We start from the raw sequence: 23,631 nt of genomic DNA, 5'->3' as shown, positions 1-23,631 counted from the left end.
GTCGGGAACAGCAGTTATATCCCCACCATTGCTAGGATCAATATAAAGCCTTATGGTCGTGATTTCAATGGTGCGGTAAGGTTTTGCCATGGCAAAATCGAAACCGACTTCATCTTGTAGGCGTTTGGTCTAAAAGGGGACATTCCTGCTTACCTCGATCCTGCATATAGTATCTCGGATTTCGCCACCGTGTTACCTTAGCTTCTGCCTGGACCGTCTACGACAACGCCACTTCCAATGTTCTCGTAAGTGCGCACCAAATTGTTTGTTCACACTTCATATAGTTTATGATTTACATACTCGAATACTGATTATATAATATATAATTTACTGTATAACTTTATAATTTATGATTTCTGTGATCAATAGATTCAGTACTGCTCTCTAGACTTGTAAATAATGGGATCTTCAATTAATACTGCATACAGTTAACTAAAGGTGAAAAGAAGAAAAAAAGCAGATCGATTGAAGCTTTTTCTTTTAATCTCTCTCTCTGTGTATATATATTGACTACTGTAGCCTAAAGAAGGCAATTAAAGGATCATATACATCTTGTTTAGCATTTTCTGCCATGACATAGTCCGCATGAGCGTAATCATCTCTATACTGAACCACAAACTTGTCTCCATCATGATCTTTCAGACTTCCCAGCAACAGCTTCACATCATTTACATCGGCAAGAGCATCCGCCCCTCCATAGCTGACGAAAAGAGGGAAGTCATTTGGAATGCCGGTCATGTTGTATGCCGGAGGCGTCGGTTGCCCATAATGTTTCATATTTTCGACCACGTCAACGTAATCGTACATCGTTATGGTCCCTTGCCTAATCACTGGTTAATTAACCCCAGAAAATTTTCAGCAGAGATGTTCTTAAAACTGGAATCTTTGTGGTTTGTTCAAAAGGGTTTTATGGATTACTTACTCTGAGCCAGATGGACCATGTTCTTTGTTGCCGATGGTTGAGGCTCATGATCTAGAAACATATTTACTATGGAAGAGTTCAAGCAACAATTCTGTCCTGTAAAACTTGTCAATAAGTTAGTGCAATCAACGCCTGGTTTGCTGCAGATTTCTTTCAGAAGTTTAACTACTGTCTCCCTGTTCATTGGAAACAAATATGAACTTAAATCCCACATTACTCGAACTTTCATTTCCACCAAAGAATAGAGGTGGGTTCTTACCCTCGTGGGTCAAATTCATCGAGGCCTAACCAGTAGACTGTCTGTCAAAGGAGAAGAAAATTACAAAGAAATTGTTGTCTCTTGTCTTCAATATGAACATAGACAGGGACGGACATATTTTTATACTAGGGGAACTTATCAATATAAAATATAAATAATATATCTAAAATATATAAGAAATTTTTAACAGCAACTAGAAAAACTAGGAATTGGTTTTACCTCAGCAATGAAGGCGTCGGCAGCATTTTTTGCAAGTGGGGAAGTCAACTGACCCATATAAGCAATAGGGCAAAGCAAAGCAGCTGATCTCAACATGTTCAACACCTCATCTTTTGAGAACGCAGCCAAAGCCATCAATGTTCCCTGAAAGTGAAAACAATATCAAACTTCTCCATTGCCCCACCTTAAGAAACTATTGAAAAGAAGAAGAAGAAATCACCTGCGAGTGTCCCACATAGTGAAGCTTTTGTCCTGTTTGATCATAAACATATTGGATTGTTGCAGGAAGATCATAAGCTACCAGTTCATCCCACGACCAATCCCAGTAACCCTAAAAATCAGTAAAGAATCAATCAACCTAATGATCAAAACCCATAACAGAAAGCTTGAAAACATAATGAGAAAAAAAAAGTGAAACAATTACCGGATCGTTAGGACTGAGTGATGTATGGCCTTTGCTGTACTTTGTTCCACGTGAGTTAGCAAGCCAGACATCGTAGCCATTATCCGACAAGACAAGTGCCAAAGATTGTTCCGGAGGCAATAACAGCCACGTTATGGCATCCTGACATCATGCAAAACCCTTGTCAAATATACATATTTTTTTTGCGGAAATTCATTGCATTAGAATCTCAGAAACATGATAAAACAAGAAACCATTAAGAGCCCGTGCTGTAACAGAACTGGTGGTCTGGTTCCTGTTCCTCGTGTCCCACCTGACCGACCCATGGGAATTCTTTGCACACTGAGAATGTAACCATCTTCCGTAGTTACCTATAAAACCCCAATAAGAAACTTCCATTAAACCGAGGAAAATCCAACGGTTGATATCTTCTTGATAAATACACAGGGACTCGCTTACCGTGTGTTCTTCACATTCATAACCATGAGTTTCCACCATTGATTTGCAAATACCTTCATCAGATGAAGGAGCCATTGCAACCATCCCAATACCAGTCTCTTGAGCTTTCAAGGCTTTTCTATTTCCAGCTTCTGACCACAGAGAAGAACCAGTAGAATTATAATGCATGTTATTACACTGTTGGCTACCTCCATAATATATGTTTTTTATATCTGTTTCAACAACCCCCAATGTTTGCTGCAATTTTATAGTAGCGGAAAATCCAAATAAGAACAAAATCAAAGCATTCACATATTGAGATCATCAATTTGTCAACAGACAAACAAATTGATCTATAACAAGGAATCAAACGGGCCATTTTTTTCAAAATTTTGATGCATAAACTTTTGAAAGATTTCCCAAACTGCCACGATACCTTAATTAACAATTCTAATTCACAGTGTTTTTATTTGAAGAGAATAACCATATTTGCAGAAAAGAAAATAACATTCTATGACATATATTGTTTTTCGTTTGTCTCCATCAGAGGATACTGAAAACGTAGCTCCAAAATAGCAGCTTGCTTTGGAGATGAAACACATCTAATGTCAGTGCATGACAAATCATATGTCAAATCAATGAGGCGTTGTGATGGCAATGTATATGAAAACTAACTTGGAAATAAACGATGTAAAACAAACATGTTTTGAGGATGATAATCTCAATTCAATCTTTTCTTTTTACAATATCTGATGTTTTATTCTGTTGGACCTGATAATTGTGACTAAGTGATCATTAAACATAAACTCAAATGCTGATGATTATCAAACAATACATAAATTTATTCAATAGACAAATAAATATTAGATAGATTTTCTTTATTCAGGTTAATTTCACTCGAACTATTTTATAATATTTTCTTTAAATCTAATGAGAATAAATTTATTTAATTTAAAAATATTTTTTTTATTTTATTAATTAATAAAATATTGAATAATCAGATCAACTTAATTTAAGTTTAGGTCAAGATTCTAATACTTTCTTTTTCAAACTTCAATTTAATTCAAGCCGGTCTATAAGCCGGTCTATAAAATAGTACTAAAATGTAAGAAAAGGTAATCAATGACTTACTTTGAATTAAAATGAGAATCAAATATTAAAATTATACATTAGTTTTAATCAAATATGTAAAGTGATATATAAATTTAAATTTTATATAATTACATAAACAAAATTTTAATTAATTTAATTGATGAAGTGATCAAAATACTTATATTATCTCATCTTATATAAATTCAAATTATGACATTTATTTTGAAGTGTAAATATTTTTCGCTTAATAAAAAAAAGGATGTAGCCGCTAACAATGATGGCTATTTAGCAAGCGGTCCTACTGAGGTTATTTGAAATTAATGTTGAAGAGGATGCGTTACAGAGTTATGGATGCCTTTGCCGTGAAGTCGATGAAAAGGATATTACATTTTAAGAAAAATAAAATATTATTATTATTTTAGGAAGGTATCAATTTACTATTATTCGGAGATTTTCATTAAAAATATGTTTACGGTATTAACACTATTTCTTCATTTACCGTCCTCGTTTTAATTAATTTAATTATATATATACGTAGCCTCTGTTAAAGAGACTCAATAGCAAAAATCTACTTAAAAAAGGTAGGACAGTTCGACGAAGCAGAAATAAGAGTAAGACACTCAATTTACATATCGTCAATCATTAACACTGATTGCAGTGATTGATTTGATCGTCAATACTCGGCACGAAAAATTAAGAAACAATTCCTACGTTGAAAACTTGCCTTTTCCATTTCGTTGAACTTGTGGTTTTTTTTTCTAAACCAAACACTGAAATGTTTTCTTTGAATCAAACCAACATTTTATGCACCACTCTATCCGTGGATCAGTTCATATGTGATCTGACAGGCTACAGATTTCTATCCTCGTTGATAATCGTTTTATTGGATCCAGAGGAGCTACCTGCTACCAAAGAGTCATAACAAACATTTAGCTTTGGTTCAGATCACTCTACTAGGACCAGAACAGACCAAACCATACCATAATTTTTCACCCGCGTGAACTCAATTCTTGGAGATACACGACTAACAAAAATCCAGGCTCCTATAAATGGACATGAAGTCATCCATTGTTACTAAAGTCAATGTTAAAGCAGAAAAAATAACAGCAAAAGGGCGAAAACAGACTTCCCAGACTGTTCAAATGTCATACAAAGTGGTTTTGTCCTCTCACAAAGCCCCAGACGTTTGGAAATGCACAATTCCATCCAACCATCGGTTCCTAACAGATTCAATTCCGGCTAAGCTTCTAAGGCTCAGCAACCATCATATGATCAAACCAAAATCATTCTAACTACTATCAATATAAAAGCAGTAATCCTGAGTGATAATATCCAAGATAGGAAAACGATCTTATAACTTTCACCTGCGTTTTATTCACAACAAAAAAGGAAAATGTCTTCCCGCCCCCCAGAGTTTTGCTCGTAGTGAATATTTAAACTACCTATAGCAGTCAGCCGGCTCACAGGTATCAATTAACAAAAGAAACAAGTTAAAAGATAACGAAATGATAGATTAAATCAGTTTAATCATCCTGTGAATTTTTCGAAGAAATCTGCAAAGAATGTGTTAAAGCAGCCTGCTCAGCAGGATCATCGGAATTCTTCATCTCCGTGTTCTGATGTTTCTTACTCACAGATTCAGTGTTCCCTGTCCAATCAGTAAGCTTTGATGGCAAAGGAGTTTCAGACAAATGGGCTGTTGGTGACATTCTTTGATATGTTAGAGCAGATGAATCGAAGACAGATGAAGGCTTAGGCCATAGTTGTAAGGATATCCAACATAAGGATGATCAAATCTGCAAGTAGGCCCATATTTGCAGTCCATAAATAGTGTAGCTAGAACATAAAGCTTGCCCCTACATGTAGAAAAACACGGAATAATTAAAACAATTATTTGGCAAAAAGAAATGTATGTATATATATATCCATACATAGTGTAGCTAGAACATACAGCTTGCCCTACATGTAGAAGAACATGAAAAATTAAAACAATTATTTGGCAAAACGAAACATATATATATATATGGCAGCCAAACCAATAATGATCAATGCAATCGAACAGACTCAACCTAATGAATATCCAGTTAGATACCTGACCATGTGCAAATTAGACAGGAAACTTACAGGTCTTGAAGGAAGCCAGAGTGGACCAATGCCATTTATTGTTGAATTTGCAATCATTTCCTTTGGATGATGGTACTTGCAATCAGATCCATATTTGCAAGTGACAGTGTTCATGTAATACCGACATTCTGGTTGATCAGGTCTTTCAGGAAAATTTGAAGCATCCAAGAGCAGTTGTCCACTAGAACCTGACTCGGTTGGATTCACTAAGTTATAAGGTGTTGAAAACGTGAAGTACAATGAATATTATCAGTTTATTTTCATTGCTCAATATTTCAATTACATTGCAACCAGCTTATATAGAAGCTGTGCCTTCAAGTTTACTCAATCTCTATAATAACTTTCATAACAGAATCTAACATCCCTCAACAACCATAACAGCTCACTCACTCATACAATAGGAACACATGCACACTATCCAACATATTCTAGAACTCTGAGTATTCTAGAATACATATTCCAATATTCACCCCGCTTCATCATCTTCTGCTTTTAATAAGATAACACACACATCTTCTCTCGAAATAGTTCAAATGCTCATTTTGTAAGTGGCTTTGTAAGACCATCTGCTACTTGGTGAGATGCATGCACATAATTGACTTGAAGCTGATTTGCTGCAACCTTTTCACGCACAAAATGTACATCCATATCAACAAGTTTGGATCGTGAATGATAGACAGGATTGGTGCTTAAGGCCACAGTACTAGTGTTATCACACCACTCAACGGGCATGTTTCGATGTTTAACGCCAAGCTCACATAACAATGAACTCATCCACATTACTTCTACAGCAGCATCAGCTATAATTCGATACTCAGCTTCCATGGTAGATCTCGAAATGATTTTCTGCTTCTTAGAACACCAAATCACAAGACAGTGACCAAGAAATACTGCATGACCAGAGACGGACCTCCTGTCATCCAAGCTGCCACCCCAGTCAGCATCAGTAAATGCTACAACATCTTGTGAAACATCATTGCTCGAAAAAGTTAGGCTATAGTTTAGAGTACTGGCCAGATATTTGAGTATTCTTTTAACAGCAGCTAGATGTAATTCACGTGGAGCATGCATGAATTGTGTTGCTTTATTGACACTGAATGCTATATCAGGTCTTGTATGGCATACATACAAAAGAGCTCCAACAATGCTTCTATATTCACGAGCATCGCTTAATAATGCACCAACTTCCTGAGTCATTTTCGAGGCTCCAATCATTGGAGTAACTGTAGGTGTGGCATTCAACAAGCATATCTTTTCCAGCAATTCAATAATGTATTTGCGTTGAGATAGTAACATCGCCTCTTCTGTACGTTTAACCTTAATTCCCAAGAAGTAGGCCAGGCTCCTTAGATCCTTCAAAGAAAAATCACGACTCAAAGCATGAACAATACTATCAATACTAGGTGATGAGTCACCTGTAATTATAATGTCATCGACATACACAAGTATGTATATACGACAGTCTGCATCAATTCTAACAAATAAAGAAACATCAGCCTTGGATTCAGTAAACCCCAATCGAATTAAGCTTGTTTTGAGTTTATCATGCCAATTCCTCGGTGCTTGTCTAAGACCGTATAATGCCTTATTTAGTTTGCACACAAGAACACTTTCATCAACAGCATATTTTTCAAATCCAGGTGATTGTTGCATAAAAACATCCTCTGCTAACTTACCATTTAAGAAAGCATTGTTTACATCAACATGTCTAATGCACCACTTCCTTGTCACTGCAATTGACAGCACAATATTCAATATAGAAAACTTGATAATAGGGTTGTAAGTATCCTTGAAGTCATAACCTGGAACTTGCAAATAACCCTTTGCCACTAATCTGACTTTATACCTTTGAACAGACCCATTAGGGTTCTTTTTTATTCGAAATAACCACTTACAGCCAACAGCAGTGCGATCCTCAGGTAACTTGACAAGAGTCCAAGTGTTGTTTGTCAGTAGAGCATCGAATTCTGCTTGAACTGTTTCTTTCCTCCTTAGTGATGTTAAAGCTTATACACATCACGTGGTTCTTCATTAACAATTGAACTAACATACACCTTTGGCTTAAACACACCACATTTGCTTCTGGTCATCATGTGGTGTGTATTTGTGGGCATATCAGAGTTGACACCTTCACTTGGAGTGCACTCATTAACAGACTGTGGAACAACAGTTTCTTCATGTGCATCATCATCTTGTGTAGCATCATTTTGTGTAGCACTCGAACTATCAACCACATCTTCTTGTGCTTCATTCTGACTATTGCTCGTTGCTGCCACATTAGAACTGAAGTAATTACTTGACACTGTTGCTGGACTGTTGTTGGTCATAGAATTATTATCATAACCCTCAGCAAGCACATGCTGAAATTTATGAACAACTGCCACAATCTGCAAAGAACTAGATGAAGCATGAGTATTATACTCATTAGATACCTTCTCATGCAATTTTGCAAAAGGAAACTGTAGCTCATCAAAGACTACATGTCTGGATGTATACATTCGACCAGTGGAATCAATACATTGAAAACCTTTATGTTGTGGGTTATACCTTAAAAACGTATAGGGTTTAGACCAAAATTCAAGCTTGTACTTTATATAAGGTCTCAAATGAGGGAAACACAAACACCCAAACACCTTTAGCTGTCTATAGTCATGTTTCTTTTGAAATAACTTTTCAAAAGGAGATATCCCTTCTAAAACCCGTGTAGGAAGCCTGTTGATTAAATATACAGCTGTAACAATAGCATATGCCCAGAATTTGAATGGCAATGAGGCTTGTGCAAGCAGAACCAGGGCAAGTTCAATCACATGATGTTGTTTACGTTCAACTACTCTATTTTGTTCTGATGTATGTGGACATGTTAAGTGATGATCAATGCCACAATGAAGTAAATGCCTTGATAAGCTTCTATATTCTCCTCCCCATTCACTTTGGACTACTTTTATAGGTAGATCGAATTGAGTCTTGATCATCTGCTGAAACATTTTAAATGCAACAAATGCTTGAGATTTATCATGCAACATATACAACCAAGAGTGCCTTGTACATGCATCCACAAAAGTTACATACTATTTGTAGCCATTGGAGACCACATGAGAGGGCCCCCACAATTCTGTAAAAACCAGCTGAAACGGAGTGTCATACACATAATTAGAGTCAGGAAAGGGTAATTTATGGCTCTTTCCCATATGGCATGCAACACAAGTTGAACTATTATTTCTTGAAGGAAGTTTTACATTCATCTATTGACACACTTTAATTAGGCTATCATGCGAGGGATGTCATAACCGCTGATGCCACAAATCATACTCATTTTTTGACAACTGTGTTGAATTAATTTCTGCCCTAGCACCATTAGCAACTACAAACTGCACACCAAAGAAATATAGACCACCATCTTCTCGGCCTCGAAGTAAAACTACTCCAAACTTCTCATCACGAACAAAGCATTCATGTGCATGAAACTCAAGAAAGACATTATTATCCCTAGTAAGCTTTGACACCGAGAGCAAATTTTTGGTTATTTGTGGTACATGCAATAAGTTGGTTAGCAATAGCAGTCGAGAGGATGAATTCAAGGATACATAGCCTAGTTTGATTGATTGAACTTTAGAGGCTTTCTATGATCTATCTGGTCTTAGGCTTGATGCCCAGAAAACTGAGCTCTTTGCTTGTGGCTTAACTGACCCTGTTCTTCAACTAATTCAATCTGGTACTGGATTTAAAGTTGGGATGCTTCCTGTTAAGTATCTTGGGGTACCTCTGGTCACTAGAAAGCTTTATTGTAAGGACTGCTATGCTCTATTGACTAAGATTAAAGAGAAACTTGGCAAATGGTCTGATAGGAAGCTGAGCTATGGGGGCAGGCTTCAGCTCATCAAATCTGTCCTATTTAGTGTCTTTAGATACTGGAGTAGGCACCTCATTTTGCCTAAAAGGGTCATAAGAGACGTGGAAAGATTGTGCATGAGATTCTTTTGGAAAGGTAGTGATTCCTCAGCTAGAGGTGCCTGGGTCTGCTAGAACCAGATTTGCTCCCTGAAATCTGAGGGAGGCTTGGGGTTAAGAAGTCTGACTGACTGAAGTAAAGCTTGTTGCCTCCTACTTATCAAAAAAATATTGGCAGGTGATGGTTCTCTCTGGATTGCTTGGTTAAATGCCTATTGTTTCAGAACTGTTGATTTCTGAAATGTTGAATACAAGGCTCACTTTAGTTGGATCATAGCTAGGTTGCTTAAGATGAGGAATGAAGCTGCGAGTTTATTCTGCTCCAACAGTAATTGGGATCAAATCAAAGCCAGGTGGATATGGGATAGGATTCGAAGTAGGGGTGAAAAGGTTTGCTGGCATCGCCTTGTATGGTTCCCTGGCCATGTTCCAAAATTTTCTCTGATTACATGGATGGAAATCTTGGATAGATTGCCTACAAAGGACAGATTAGCTAGATTTGGTATAGCTACAGATGGTGTTTGTGGTCTGTGTAGTTCTGGTCTGGAAACCCGTAATCATATATTCTCTGAGTGTACCTTGCAAATGAAACTTGGTGTGCTATCTTGCTTCTGTGTGGCCTTAACCAGGCGTCTCTTGGATGGAATAATCTTCTGCAATGGTTGTTGCTGAATCTTAAAGGCAAATCCTTGCTGGTGCATATGCTCAAGTTGCATGGACTGGTTTTATCTACTGTATTTGGGAGGAGCGGAATCGTAGGCAGTTTCGAGGGATGCATCACTCGGTTGATACTGTTGTTAGTTGTGTTAAAGAATCTGTGAGAATTAAATTGTATAGGAGCCCCATGAATAGAATTGATATTGTAAATAGGCAATTGTGTATAGATTGGGGTCTGATATAGTGGCTTGTTTTGTTTGTAGCAGCTTGGCTGCATTCTTTTGAATAAATGCAATTCTACTTATCCAAAAAAAAAAAAGTCACGACTGGTGGCATAACCAGAAAACTTCATTTTGCCATATATCAAGTTAACATTCTCGCACATATTGTTACAACTCGTGTAAATATCATCATCCAGAGAAGGCAATTATATAGCAATTCATTAATCGGAAATGAGATGATGGCTGAATCTGGCTGTCCAGCTCTTTCAGGGAGTTCTTTTCTATATTGGCCAGCCTGCACCAAATACTAACAAAATCAGCAGCTACAACCGCAGAGTAACTTTTTGTATATCTTAAAGGCCAGATCTGAATCCACTCATTTTACATCATTAATGATCAGTCACTTGTACAAAAACATCAATACCTTAACATCAAATGTCGGATTATTGAAACGACAGTTATTTCCATAACCACATAATCCAGTTCTTAAATAATAAGAACAATCCGGTTCACCAGGACGATCAGGGAACGAGGCTGATTTAGAAACACCCACCTCTTGATTATTATCATTAATTTTCAACCGCAAAATTGCTTCTGAAACAGTAAGGAAAGACGGAAACAAAAAATTATCCAAAGCTATAATCTCTCAAAAGGGGAAAATACATCTTGATTATCACATTTAACAACTAAATAAAAATTACTAAATCAAGTAACACGGTAAATTTTGTTGTTGAAAAAACAACGTTTTAGATACTTCAAAAACTATTAAAGCTAGATATAGAAAACTATGAATAAGAATTTAATTTTTTTAAAAGAAATTGAAACAATGATCACTGTAACACCCATTTCACGTATATCTTTCCGTACACGAGATACATATGTCACGTCATTTTTAAAATATTTACTCCTTTGAAAATCCGTAAAATTTTGTTTATTTTGATAAATTATTTTAATTTAATAATAATAAAACATTCATTAAACTTACATAGGTAAACAAAAAGTAATGTTCAAACATTTTATATTTTTACATCATTGTAAATCAAATACTTTTAAGAGCATTATTCCTAAGTCTATTACATGCCAACTAAATACATAAAAAATAAACATGGTTGCCGTACAATTACTGATGAGGCGCTCTTTGATTTGTGATGTCGGACGAACTTCTTACTCCGCTCGTATTAAAACCTACATGTGAAATTCACTTAGTGAGGCATAATAGTCTTAAGGTAAATTCTAAACACGAGTATATTTCAACAATTCAAATATCAATTAACTATTTAATTTCATTATAAATTCTATAGTTTGCAACCGTAGTGTCAATACAATAATTCACCACCTCATTAAGAATTACGTGGGATGCACATTTAATACCAATACGAAAATTTATAAATTCATTATGAATTTCTTAGGTTGCAAACACACAGTGTCAATAAGGAAATTCATAAACTTATTATGAATTTATTAGGTTGTACACATAATGCCAATACGGAAATTCATACGGAAATTCATAAACTTATTATGAATTTCTTAGGTTGAACACATAATGCCAATACGAAAATTCATAAACTTATTATGAATTTCTTAGGTTGCACAAATAGTGTCAATACGGAAATTCATAAATTTATTATGAAATTCTTAGGTTGCACACATAGTGCTAATTGGGTAAATGCAATACACACATTAAGCAAAATACATCTATGACTATCATAACATATAAGTACATAATAAATGCACTCACCTGGCCTGCCTAACTATTATATCCAAAAATGCAAATCCGACTACTCAACGACTTTATCTTTGCCTTTCGGTTTGCTTGACTCGGGAGCTTAATTACGATCTACTCAAACATCCATTAAAGACACATACCATACCAAATGTTAGTATATTCCCTAACATTTATACTTTAAAAATACTCAAAAGTACTATCATTTAATTTTATATAAAAATCTCAACCTATCTTAAAATTTTTGGCTCAATAGTATCAGTACTCCTACCATGGTATCGATACTTCTATACTATGGTACCGATACTCCCTTTCAGTATCGATACCATTTCTACATTCTGGATCCATGGTATTGATACTTTTCTCCTAGTATTAATACTTATATACTATGATATCGATACTCCTTTTCAGTATCGATATCATTTCTACCTTTAGGATTCCTAGGTATCGATACCTTTTTCTTAGTATCGATACTCACTTCAGTATCGATACTAGTACATTAGTATCGATACCGTTCAACTGATTTCCCCAAATTTAACATATAGTATCGATATTGTTCTTCCAGTACCAATACCTTGCCCAGATTTTCCATTTTTCAGACTGATTCTTTCCCAAATTTGGTCAAATTTCCTTATGTTTACTCCCAACAATACTATTAAACATTTATACTTATCCCAACTAACTTCCCTTCATTTAGTTCCTTAAAACATTGACAATCTCCAAAGAACATTCCAATCCAATAATCATACTACTTTTTCTAACTTGTTTTTAAACCTATCCAATGCTTCTAATCTCTTATTTACTTCTTTGAGAAGTCAAATATACTAGTAAACATCAATAAAAACTCATATCTTAACATATCATTCAAAAACCCATTTTCTTACATCTTAAATACTTCATCCATCTTTTAGTTTTAATCTTATTTAATCCTTCCTTAAGTCTCTATAATATTCAAAGATTAAAAAAACCAAAAACGAAAGGAAAAGTTAGCTAAATAAAACCTTACCTTTGGCTATGGAGGAGAGCCTTTACACAGAGAAGAAGAATAGATAACTTAGTGTTTTTCACTTGCCCCTTTTTCTTATACTTTTAGTACTCTAATAAAAATGAATTTTAAATTCATTTCCCCTTAAAGGACCAAAATATCATATTTATCCATCCATTATTACAAATTAGTTTAAAATACTATTCCAAATTATTTTCTCACATTTTATCATTTATTCAAATAAATACTCAATTTTAAATCTTTTCAATAAAGTCTCTAATATGATATTTGGGGTACTACAATCAGAATGAAGAATGATCATCACAAAGAAAATATTCTCAAAGTAGAAAAACAATTAAATTAACAAGCAGATAAAATATAAATGAGGCATCAGATCTTCCTATATTTGAAGTAACAAAGGATTATGGAAAGAATCGAGCACTACCTACAATGTTATCAGAGCATTGATTCGAGACACCGTTGCTCTGAATTTTCTGATTATCAGGCATCGGTTTCATGGCAGCGAATTTATGAAACCGTTTCTTCCTTTCCAATCAAACGATCAACAATAGAAAAAAAAAACAATTTCAATTCATATGCATAAATCAAAACAATTCTCTTTCATGAATTTCAAAAGCGAGAAGGATTTAAATAAGAAGATTGTGAAGATCAAGAGTGAAAAGAGAGATGTTTCTTATTTTTTTCCTTGTGGAATAAGGAAGAGAATATGACTAATAAAAAAGCGAAATCATAGAAAATATTCCAATTCGATTTTGTTTATATATATATATATATATATATATGATTCTCCTTTTAGTGATGTAAGTGGAAATTTAGGATTTTCATATTTGTGTGTAGAAAGAAAAAATGTATTCTTTTTTACAAGGATTCCAAGCAAGCTTCCAAATGACAAAAATTTCTTTCAGCTAGGTTTTAGCGAAGTGAAAGACATTATTGCCAATTTGTCCACATAAGGCGCAAGTGCAACAACCCCTTTCTCAGTTAATTAATATTATTATCCGCAACGTGTGGTTTGTTGTTGGAAAATAAAAACCAGGCCACACCATGTGTTTAATTCTGTATTTAAAGCATTTTAATATCTCTATCTACTTTAATCTTTAAATATACATTTAAATATAAATTTATTATTATAATTAAAATACCGTATCATGATATACCATAATTGTCTTTTCAGTCCTTTATCTTAACTCCATTAAACAGTATCGTGAATATTTTATATAAATTATTTACTGATTTCCGTGGAGAGAAAAAACGAAATACGACAAGTCGTCGACGTCAGCATGGTGCCGTCTGGGCCAGTAGATTTTGTGCGGGTGGGACCCATAGTCGGCCATTCACACAGGAAAAACAAAACAATAACATCAGTTATAAGGGTAAACTTGTCTTTTCATTCATATATTATTACTTAGTAGTATTTCAAACACTACGCGAAATCTCTTTAAATTTATTTATTTATTCTCCTTTACGAAAATTTTAAAAAAAAAAACAGAAAGGCCACATTTCAATGCAAAATATCTCAAAATCATCTATACCGGTGGTTAGATGAAAGTTAGCTTTTGCATTTAATATTATCATTTCAATGCCACATTTACATATATACTATTTTAATATAAATAAAGAAACATGAATCTAAATATATATTATATTACAATTTATAAATAAGGTAAGAGTTGAAATATAAACAATACATTTAAAAAATTCAAAAAAAAATTTAAAGTTGCATATAATGTTTAAAATTAAAATGTTATATGATTTACCAACAATCAATTGGTTTAATGGTATGAGACACTAATTTTTTAAGCAAAGTTAATATTCTCAATTCTGACATTATGAATAGAGCAAACTGAGTTAGAATAGTCATCATCAAAATAGATCTCTACAATACTCCATCTGAATTGACTGACTAAAAAAATATATGTCAATAATTAAACAAATAAATGATTCTATGTTCTTTGAGGAGTCCCTTATTCCTCTTATATGTAGTTTAATCACAATATATTCATTACCAACAAAATTACCAAGCGTGCTTCATTTATTTCATTAATATACCGGGCACATCATATAGCCGTTATTCATGAACCATACCATTTTTAAAATGATATTATTATTAACTCACACATGCATACATCAAACATTAGTATAACTAACACATGTTCAAACTCATACTCCGATACTACTACACGTTACATTAAGACATGTAATCAACCCTTATTCAATATCCATACTCAAATCATATTCATATTAGTCATTTTATCATATATCATTTTGTTTACTTGTACATCGAATATATTTAAAAAAAACATACGTGCACAAATAAATAATCGATAATGAGGTATTTCAACCGTACTTATATCATGAATGTCGTATAAAAGACATGTGTCGCCAAGGTTGTATAAGCATGTGTACCACTACGACTGTATAAATATATTCATAATAAAATTAATAAATTTAATTACTTGATACGACGACATCACCAATGTTCTATAATCAATATAATATTACCGCTAGGACTGTATATTTAGAGAACTCGTTAATCTTTCTTATTAATATTAGTTATGCTCTATTATCCAATTCGAAGTTCAACAAGTTTAAACGTAAAATACATCTTTCAATTTAAAAAAAGTTTAAATGATCGTTTCTTCAAATAAACGGATGAATCTCTTTTTTTTAGGAGGTTGGTCCGTTTATGCTAAATGGCTAGAGCCAATTCTTTAGGACCTTACTACCCAAAAAGATCGACCCTTCCTTTACGTCTACTTGTAACAAAACAAAGGTTTTCATTTGAAAGTTATTAAAAAATCATTTTATCAAAATAAAATAGAAATTAATATAAATTAAGAATCTAACTGAAGTGAATTAAAATGAATTTTTGAAAAATATATTCAACCAAATCAGATTTATCTCACCCTCAACAACAATTATTAATAAAAAAGTCAAAGAAAGGCCCACGCCAAATAAATCTGGACAGATGGTTCGTGAATCACAAACAAATAGTAAAAAGTAGAACATTAATAGTTAACTAAATTTATAAGTCCTGTAGAGTAAGCCTAATCAATAATCATCCTAGGAAGAGGAATCCTAGGAAATTATCCTGGACAAATCCCACGGCGGTTGTTGATAGAACACTAGTCCACTTCACGTGGTTAGTATGCCCCAAAACAGCAGTTTCGCATGTAAAATTATTGTCTGAAAACCAACTTGCTTGTGTTGCGTGGCATCTGAAAACAGAACACTAATGTTATGCAAATAAGCTTAACTCGAGTTTAGTTTGGTTGAATCATCCTATCCCTTTCAAACATAATATACAATGGCATTCCAGTTTTGTGATCTACAACTCTTTCAATTATTCTTAGAATACAACTATGCTTAATTTCCAAGCTCATTATAAGAGCATGTATTCAAAGAATTTGTACAAGAATCAAAAGGAAACTATAATATTAGATTATTAGTGCTGGTAAATACATAATTTTTAAGAACAAACACGTACGCGGGACATACTATACGTACATAGAGTGTACTCATATAAAAAAGTTACTTTATTATTTCTAAAACAAATATTTTAAACAAATTTACTCCATAGATATGGTGGAAGCCAACCCTAACTAAGTTAAAGAGAGATGAGACCAGAAGATACAAGGAAGGAGAAGAAATAGCTCAGGAGGGATAGTATATCAATAAGAATTTTCTCGAACCCTTGACATAATTCTTATGTTCGGAATCTCTTAAGAATTTCGAAACCGGTCGATGCCGAAATTGTATCGCTTACGGTCTTGCAAGGTCAAGAAAACTTAAATGATCATCCAAGGGCTGAGAAAAAAGAAGAAAAGATGTAAGAATAATAAGCTCAGGAGAGATATCGCCACGAATTTTACAACACAAATAATCTGTGGTTTCGACCCGGTGGACGAATCAGGTCCATGACTGAGAGTGGCAACGGGCATTGCCGTCGTCGAGTCATAGATAGGAGGAGCTTATGGCTGGGAAAGCCAATGAAGAAGGGTTAAGGCCTTTGGACTGATCAGTAGAAAATGGCGGCCTTTGGACTGATCAGTAGAAAATGGCGGCCTTGGGACTGATCAGTACAAAATGGCTATGGAGGAAGAGGAACAGTGCCATGAAAGATGAGAAAAAAGCTCGTTAGGCTTACCTATTTATATACAGCCTCTGGCTTGTGGCCCGGAAGTTTATCAAAGTAATAACAACGGATTTGGTTGCTGTGTCGTTTTCAAACAACATAATGAAATATTTAGATTTATAATAAGGGTTTGTTTTGTTAATTAAATGCACTCTTTTACCTCTTCTTGATTATTCCTTTGAAATTAAAGAATGTTTTTTTTACTTTGTTAGGAAATTAAATAATACTTAATTTACAGCTTTTGACCCTTCACAGTTACATTGAACGAAGATTTACCATTACGTATATTTTAACTAATATTTAATTTGAACTCCGGTTAATTATTCCATTTGATTTTTAATATTGTCCTATATATTTAAAAAATGTGATATTAGAAAATTCAACAAACAAAAATACTTATATTTACTATTTTATCCTTATATATTCCACTCTTTTATACCTATCAAAATAAATCTATTAAATATATCAATCACTTTTTAGGGATACTTTTGTCATTTCCCTTGGTCAAATATATCTCTTAAAACTATGTGCATAGTCAATATAAGATACGAATTATGGAACAGATGGAGTATAATAAAGACCTAACAAATTTGACCCGTATCTGATTACCCGAACTGATTTAACCAATCCAAGACCTAATATAGACCTGAACAAGATGACCCAAAATTGATCTGAAACCCGAAATATCCGAACATAAAGTAGCCTGAAATGAAAGCAATCCGAATTTAATTTACCCATATATGTTTCGAACTGAACTTCGACCCAATTTTATCCCGATAATTGAATTTAAGTGAATGAATAATTTATTTATTTATTTATTATAGATTTTTAGCATTGATAAATAGAAAAATGATATATATTTTATTCTCATTTTATATTATACTACTAGTTAACCATAACTTATAGTAATAGTTTAATGGTTCAATATAATCTTTTCTAATTTAAAAGGCCACCCCTAAATTTGATGAAATAACTTCTAGCTCCGACTTTAGACTATGACAATTATATTCACATAAAATTCTTGATTATAAAGATTTATTGATTTGATTTATTAAAGCTAAAACTTTTTTTTATAGAAATTGAAAGTCTCATTAAAAACTTCATTAAACTTATCGATATATGGAAGAATATATCAATAAGTAGCAGAAGAAGAAAAATAGTACCTCATCTATTATATATAAATTAATAGTCCAAGTACAACATAATAAAACATAAAATACATCCTACTACACCATCGATAATAACTAAAAGAAACATGCTTCAGGCATTAGCCAATCCCTTGTTTTGCCAAACCATCCGCCAAAGTATTGCAACTTTGACTAACAAAACGCAAGATAACTGATTTTTCCATAATCACTGTCAAAATGTCTTTCAAAATAGCATAAAATGAAACGGTGCACTCACTCGAAACGAAAATCCAATTCATTGCTTTCTTGCAGTCACTCTTCAAAATTAGCTTAGAACTCCTACTAAAAGTTGAAGAAAAGAACATGTTTAGACCGAACATAATTACCTCTAGCTCAGCTAGAATGGGAGGTCCCGGTCCAATAGACTCAGAGAATGACATTAAGATTTTACTATATGAATCACAAAGAATACCACCAATTCACCGAACACTATTTTTAACTTTGAATTTGGGATGTGAATATATATATTTACATAAAATTCTTGACGCACCCGCCTATTACTATAAAGCTTAGAGTAAACTACGCTAGCAGTCATTGAACTTTTAATACACTTATTTTGATCATCGAATTTTTAAAACTTGAATTATAATTTTTAAACATTTTATTTGCTTTCATTACATTAACTTTCTTAGTCGTTGTTAAAAAAATATTGATGTGACATGTTAAAGTCATCTTCCTAAAAAAATTAATTTCATCGTAAGGATTGAATTTTTGATGAATAGAGCGATCGTTGTCAATCCCAATAATAGGAAGACTTCATTTGAGCATAATATGAACATATTTTGACTGCAAGTTGATCCAACAGTTAACAAGGACATATTGATTTTTTTTTAGCTTTTTAGTTTTGATTAAATCATCGCCTCCTTACGTGTTATTTTTGTCATTATTTGGTGGTTACTATGGTTAAAAAATCATCAAACTATTACAATTATTCTTTCTATTCTCTTTCTTTTTTTTAATTTAAACTTATCAAAAAAAAATTCAATATCTTCAAATCCTAATAGAAACTAAAAGTTAAAACTTTTTTATCAGTCACTATCAACTATCAATTAAACTTTAAATCAAATTATATAATTTTTTTATTAAATAAAGTCTTTTCACCGTTGAAATTAATCAACAACCAATCCATTCATTAGAAACTCGATCTTTGCGATGACTCTCAAATTAGAAAATTAGGGTTTTTAAAGAAAATTTTAATATGTCATGTCAATATTTATTAGAGACAACTAACAAAAGTGTATTAAAAGTTTAAAAATTATAAATACAAGTTTTAAAATTAGGGTTTTAAAAATTCAGTGACTATCAATGTAGTTTATCTTATTCGGATCTCTCTGCATTCTTCTTCCTTTGTTGCTGCTGCTTATGGAGAGAGAGAAAGAGAAAGGGATGTAACGAAAACAAAACCCTAGGAGTCTTAAGCTACAAATAGGAGTGTGGCAGCAATGTTGCACCTTATTTGACCATCCTTTTTGTCCCTCTCTGCATTTTTCCAAACTCGTATAAAAGTAAAAAAAAAAGGCACTCTTAATTCCCTAATTCCCATGTCTTATATATATATGCAGGTATGTTAACTGCGACTGTCTGAAAACGGAGAAGTGTTTGCATTGTTAAGTCAATCTCAGATGGCCCCCTTCTTATTTATTACTTCTACTTCATCCCCCACATGCTTTCTCTAAGGGTCACCCCATGCAATGGCATTGCAAGGAGATGGTCATTGAATGTTCTGGCAATGGCAGCATGTGTTTGGTGTATCGATGCTTTGAATTTCTGAAACAGGCTAGTCGTCATGGTTTGTTGCTATGAGGCTGAGAGTTAAAATGATTTCAAAGCTGTGACATTGCATTGGTGAGAGAGAGCAGCTATTAAGCAAGGCCACCTACCAAGCATTTGCAGCTATTTATGAATAGTCATAATTACCTTCCATTCTCACGTCACCCATTTATTACTCACACCCCACTTCACGTTTATATTTATTCTCATTCCTCCCTACTTACTGTCAGGGTGCCCAAATCCTATTTTGATTTCAAAGTTTAAATTTCATTATTTTTTATTGTTATTATTTATGGACTGACGACCGGAGGGAAACCTTTCGTTTTCATCTGTAAACAGCCAGAAATTTGCAGAGCAGGCAACATAAAGACATTTTTCTCATCAAAATTTGTATGTATCTAATCTATTGTTGCTCTGCTAAATACTAACTCATACTATCTATTGGGAAATGGGATTTGACTCATCTTTTAGTATATAAATTGAAGCAATTGTTGATGTAAAACCTCTCTTTTGGTCTTGCTGGGTCAGCTTATTATGCCAAATAATGGTGATCTGAACATAAATTCTTTAAAGATGGAACTTAAGCATAGTATTTCCACAGTAACAAATGACAAGACTTGACTTTGAAATCCATATAGAAATAACAGCAAATTGCTCACTTCCATAGATCGTAAAAGCCAGCTTCCAAAGATGCATATATGAATGCCCAACACAGCTGGAACTTTGCATCACTAACGCTCTCTTGTTCAATTATTTATTGTTTTCTTCTTCTCTTTATAAGAGAAAGTTCTCCAGAAATCCAAGTTTTGGAAGCACAGATGTGTCATAGCTTTGCCGAATGATTATGGGCCAAAGTTGAAGCACTTGTAGGTTCCAAAGTTAAGGCCAGGGCCATTCGGACTTGGATTTTTCTTTCAACTCTGACGAGCAGTTATTTGATTATTAGGTCTGCTTTAGAGTTCAACAAGTTCCATTTTGGCATTAGAGTTAATAATGAGAAATGGAATCAAGCAGGAGGCCGACATGTCCAGTTGGTTTCTTGTCACTTCTTGCTTCTTCTATTCTCATATGCCTACACTGCACTTGACTTCGGTTAGTGATATATTTCTTCAAATTTCCTACTCGTTCCTGGTGGGATATACAACGATTATCCAATTAGATACGTGTTTGTTCAATTCTGAGCTAAACTCACATAAGTCTATATTAAAACTTAAAATGTTTCTCAATCTAAAATAATTCTAAATTTAAAAATTATTTTTAAACTCGAAATTATATGAACTTAACAATTTTAAAACACAACCTGACCTGTACCTCCTACTAATAGGTGTAGAAAGTCAAAAATAATAAATGGGTTGGCACCGAAAATTAGGTGCATAATTTTTTTTTTTTTATATGGTCAAATTACAAACTCTAGTCACTAAAATTTAGGGTATTTATAAGATTAAGTCCTTAAGATTTAGCTATAAATACCCTATCTCATTTAGCTTTAAAATCATCCCAAAGCATTTTAGCTTTCTTCCAATATTAGAGAGAATTTAGAGAGTTTCTTCAGAGTTGTTTCCTCCTTTTTATCAAAAGAGAATTATCATTGTTTTCTCCTTGGTAGATCGAGAGAAGTTGTAATTCCTATTTTCTCATAGTGAAATTCTTCTACCGTTGCCTGTGGTTTTTACCCTATTTTATTTAGGGGTTTTCCACGTAAATTTTGTGTCTCTTTTTATCTTCATTTTTATTTTCTCAAATTATCAGTTGCGATTTTGCTCTATCCGATAGCCGTCTTCCGCAACAATTGGTATCCGAGCTAGATTAGAGTGTGTAATATCTGCTTATTGTCTTTGTGGTTGCCACCAAAAGGTGGATCCTCCAACATAAGAAAGTAAGAAGTTATTACTCATTCTTTGAAGGTTCCAGAGAACTATTCACGATAGTGAAATAGTGGGAGCTATCCGTAAAAGAAGCTATGGCAACGAAATTTGATATTGAAAAGTTCAATGGGAGAAATTTCTCATTGTGGAAATTAAAGATGAAGGCCATCCTGAGGAAAGACGGGTGTCTAGCGGCTATCAGTAAAAAGGCCGATTGATTTTGCAGATGACAGCAAATGGATCGAAATGGAAGGAAATGCTATGGCAAACTTTCATCTAGCATTAGCAGATGAAGTATTGTCAAGCATCGAGGAGAAAAAGACAGCTAAGGAGATATGGGGATCATCTCGCCAAACTGTACGAGGCCACATCGATGCACAATAAAATTTTCCTTAAGAGAAAATTGTACACTCTCCGTATGCCAGAATCTACTTCAGTGACGGAGTACTTAAATACACTGAACACTTTATTTTCTCAGCTTACATCTTTAAGCTGTAAAATAGGAGAACAAAAACGTGCTGAACTTCTACTTTAAAGTCTATCGGATTCGTATGATCAAATGTCACCAGTCTAGTCTTCGATGACGTTGCAGCTGCTGTTCTACAAGAAGAAAATCGGCGCAAGAACAAAGAAGACAGACAAGTAAATCTGCAACAAGCAGAAGCGTTAACAACGATGACAACGATGAGAGGGAGATCAACAGAACGTGACCAAAGCAACAGTCACAAACATGGTAGATCGAAGTCGAGAAACAAGAAGAATTTAAAGTGCTACAACTGTGGAAAGAAGGGTCACTTGAAGAAGGATTGTTGGAGTCTAAATAAAAACTTCAAACCACAAGGCAATACCGCAAACACTTCAGATGATGGAGATGCTCTATGCTGTGAAGCGTCAACCACCGTGGAAGGCAGAAAAAGATTTGCAGATATATGGCTCATTGATTAAGGAGCAACATATCACATGACCTTAAGAAGAGAATGGTTCCATCATTATGAACCTGTCTCAGGAGGATCTGTGTATAGTTGCAATGATCATGCCTTAGAGATCGTTGGCGTTGGAACCATCAAATTGAAGATGTATGATGGAACAATTAAAGTTGTTCGAGATGTGCGGCACGTGAAAGGCATGAAGAAAAATTTATTATCCTATGGATTGTTGGATAATAATGCAAGCAAGATTGAAACACGAAAAAAAATCATGAAGGTGTTCCGTGGAGCGCTTGTGGTGCTGAAAGGCGAAAAGATAGCAGCAAACTTGTACATGCTGAAGGGAGAGACTTTGCTAGAAGCAGAAGCCTCTGTTGCCTCATGTAGTTCAGGTTCTGCAATGCTATGGCATCAGAAACTTGGACACATGTCAGAACAAGGAATGAAAGTCTTTGTGGAGCAAAAGCTACTTCCAGGCTTAACGAATGTATCACTTACTTTGTGTGAGCATTGCATAACAAGTAAGCAGCACCGGTTGAAATTCAACACATCAAATTCTAGAGGCAAAAGTGTTCTAGAATTGGTTCACTCTGACGTATGGCAAGCACCAGTTACATCCCTAGGCGGAGCAAAATACTTTGTCTCATTTATTGATGACTACTCCAGGAGATGTTGGGTGTACCCTATTAAGAAGAAGTCAAACGTGTTTTCAACTTTCAAAAACTTCAAAGCGCGG

General features: G+C 34.0%; 1 protein-coding gene and 1 pseudogene across 1 annotated transcript; both read right to left on the bottom strand.

Annotated features, from left to right (window-relative positions):
• Positions 1-471: 471 nt before the first annotated feature.
• Positions 472-2,471, bottom strand: LOC120126812 (annotated as a pseudogene).
• A 7,954-nt stretch (positions 2,472-10,425) lies between these two features.
• On the bottom strand, positions 10,426-13,508 carry LOC120126844 (zinc finger CCCH domain-containing protein 3-like). The gene is made up of 3 exons (XM_039144913.1): positions 13,437-13,508; positions 10,708-10,877; positions 10,426-10,578 (listed from the first exon to the last, which is right to left on the bottom strand). The coding sequence occupies exons 1-3, from the start codon at positions 13,498-13,500 to the stop codon at positions 10,426-10,428; spliced, it is 387 nt and encodes a 128-aa protein (XP_039000844.1). The 5' UTR covers positions 13,501-13,508.
• Positions 13,509-23,631: the final 10,123 nt, after the last annotated feature.

This window comes from Hibiscus syriacus, unplaced genomic scaffold (genome assembly GCF_006381635.1).
Source record: "Hibiscus syriacus cultivar Baekdansim isolate YM2019G1 unplaced genomic scaffold, ASM638163v2 tig00110462_pilon, whole genome shotgun sequence".
Lineage (NCBI taxonomy): Eukaryota > Viridiplantae > Streptophyta > Magnoliopsida > Malvales > Malvaceae > Hibiscus > Hibiscus syriacus.
Note: the sequence above shows the minus strand (reverse complement) of the source record. Positions and strands in the feature narration are given on the sequence as shown.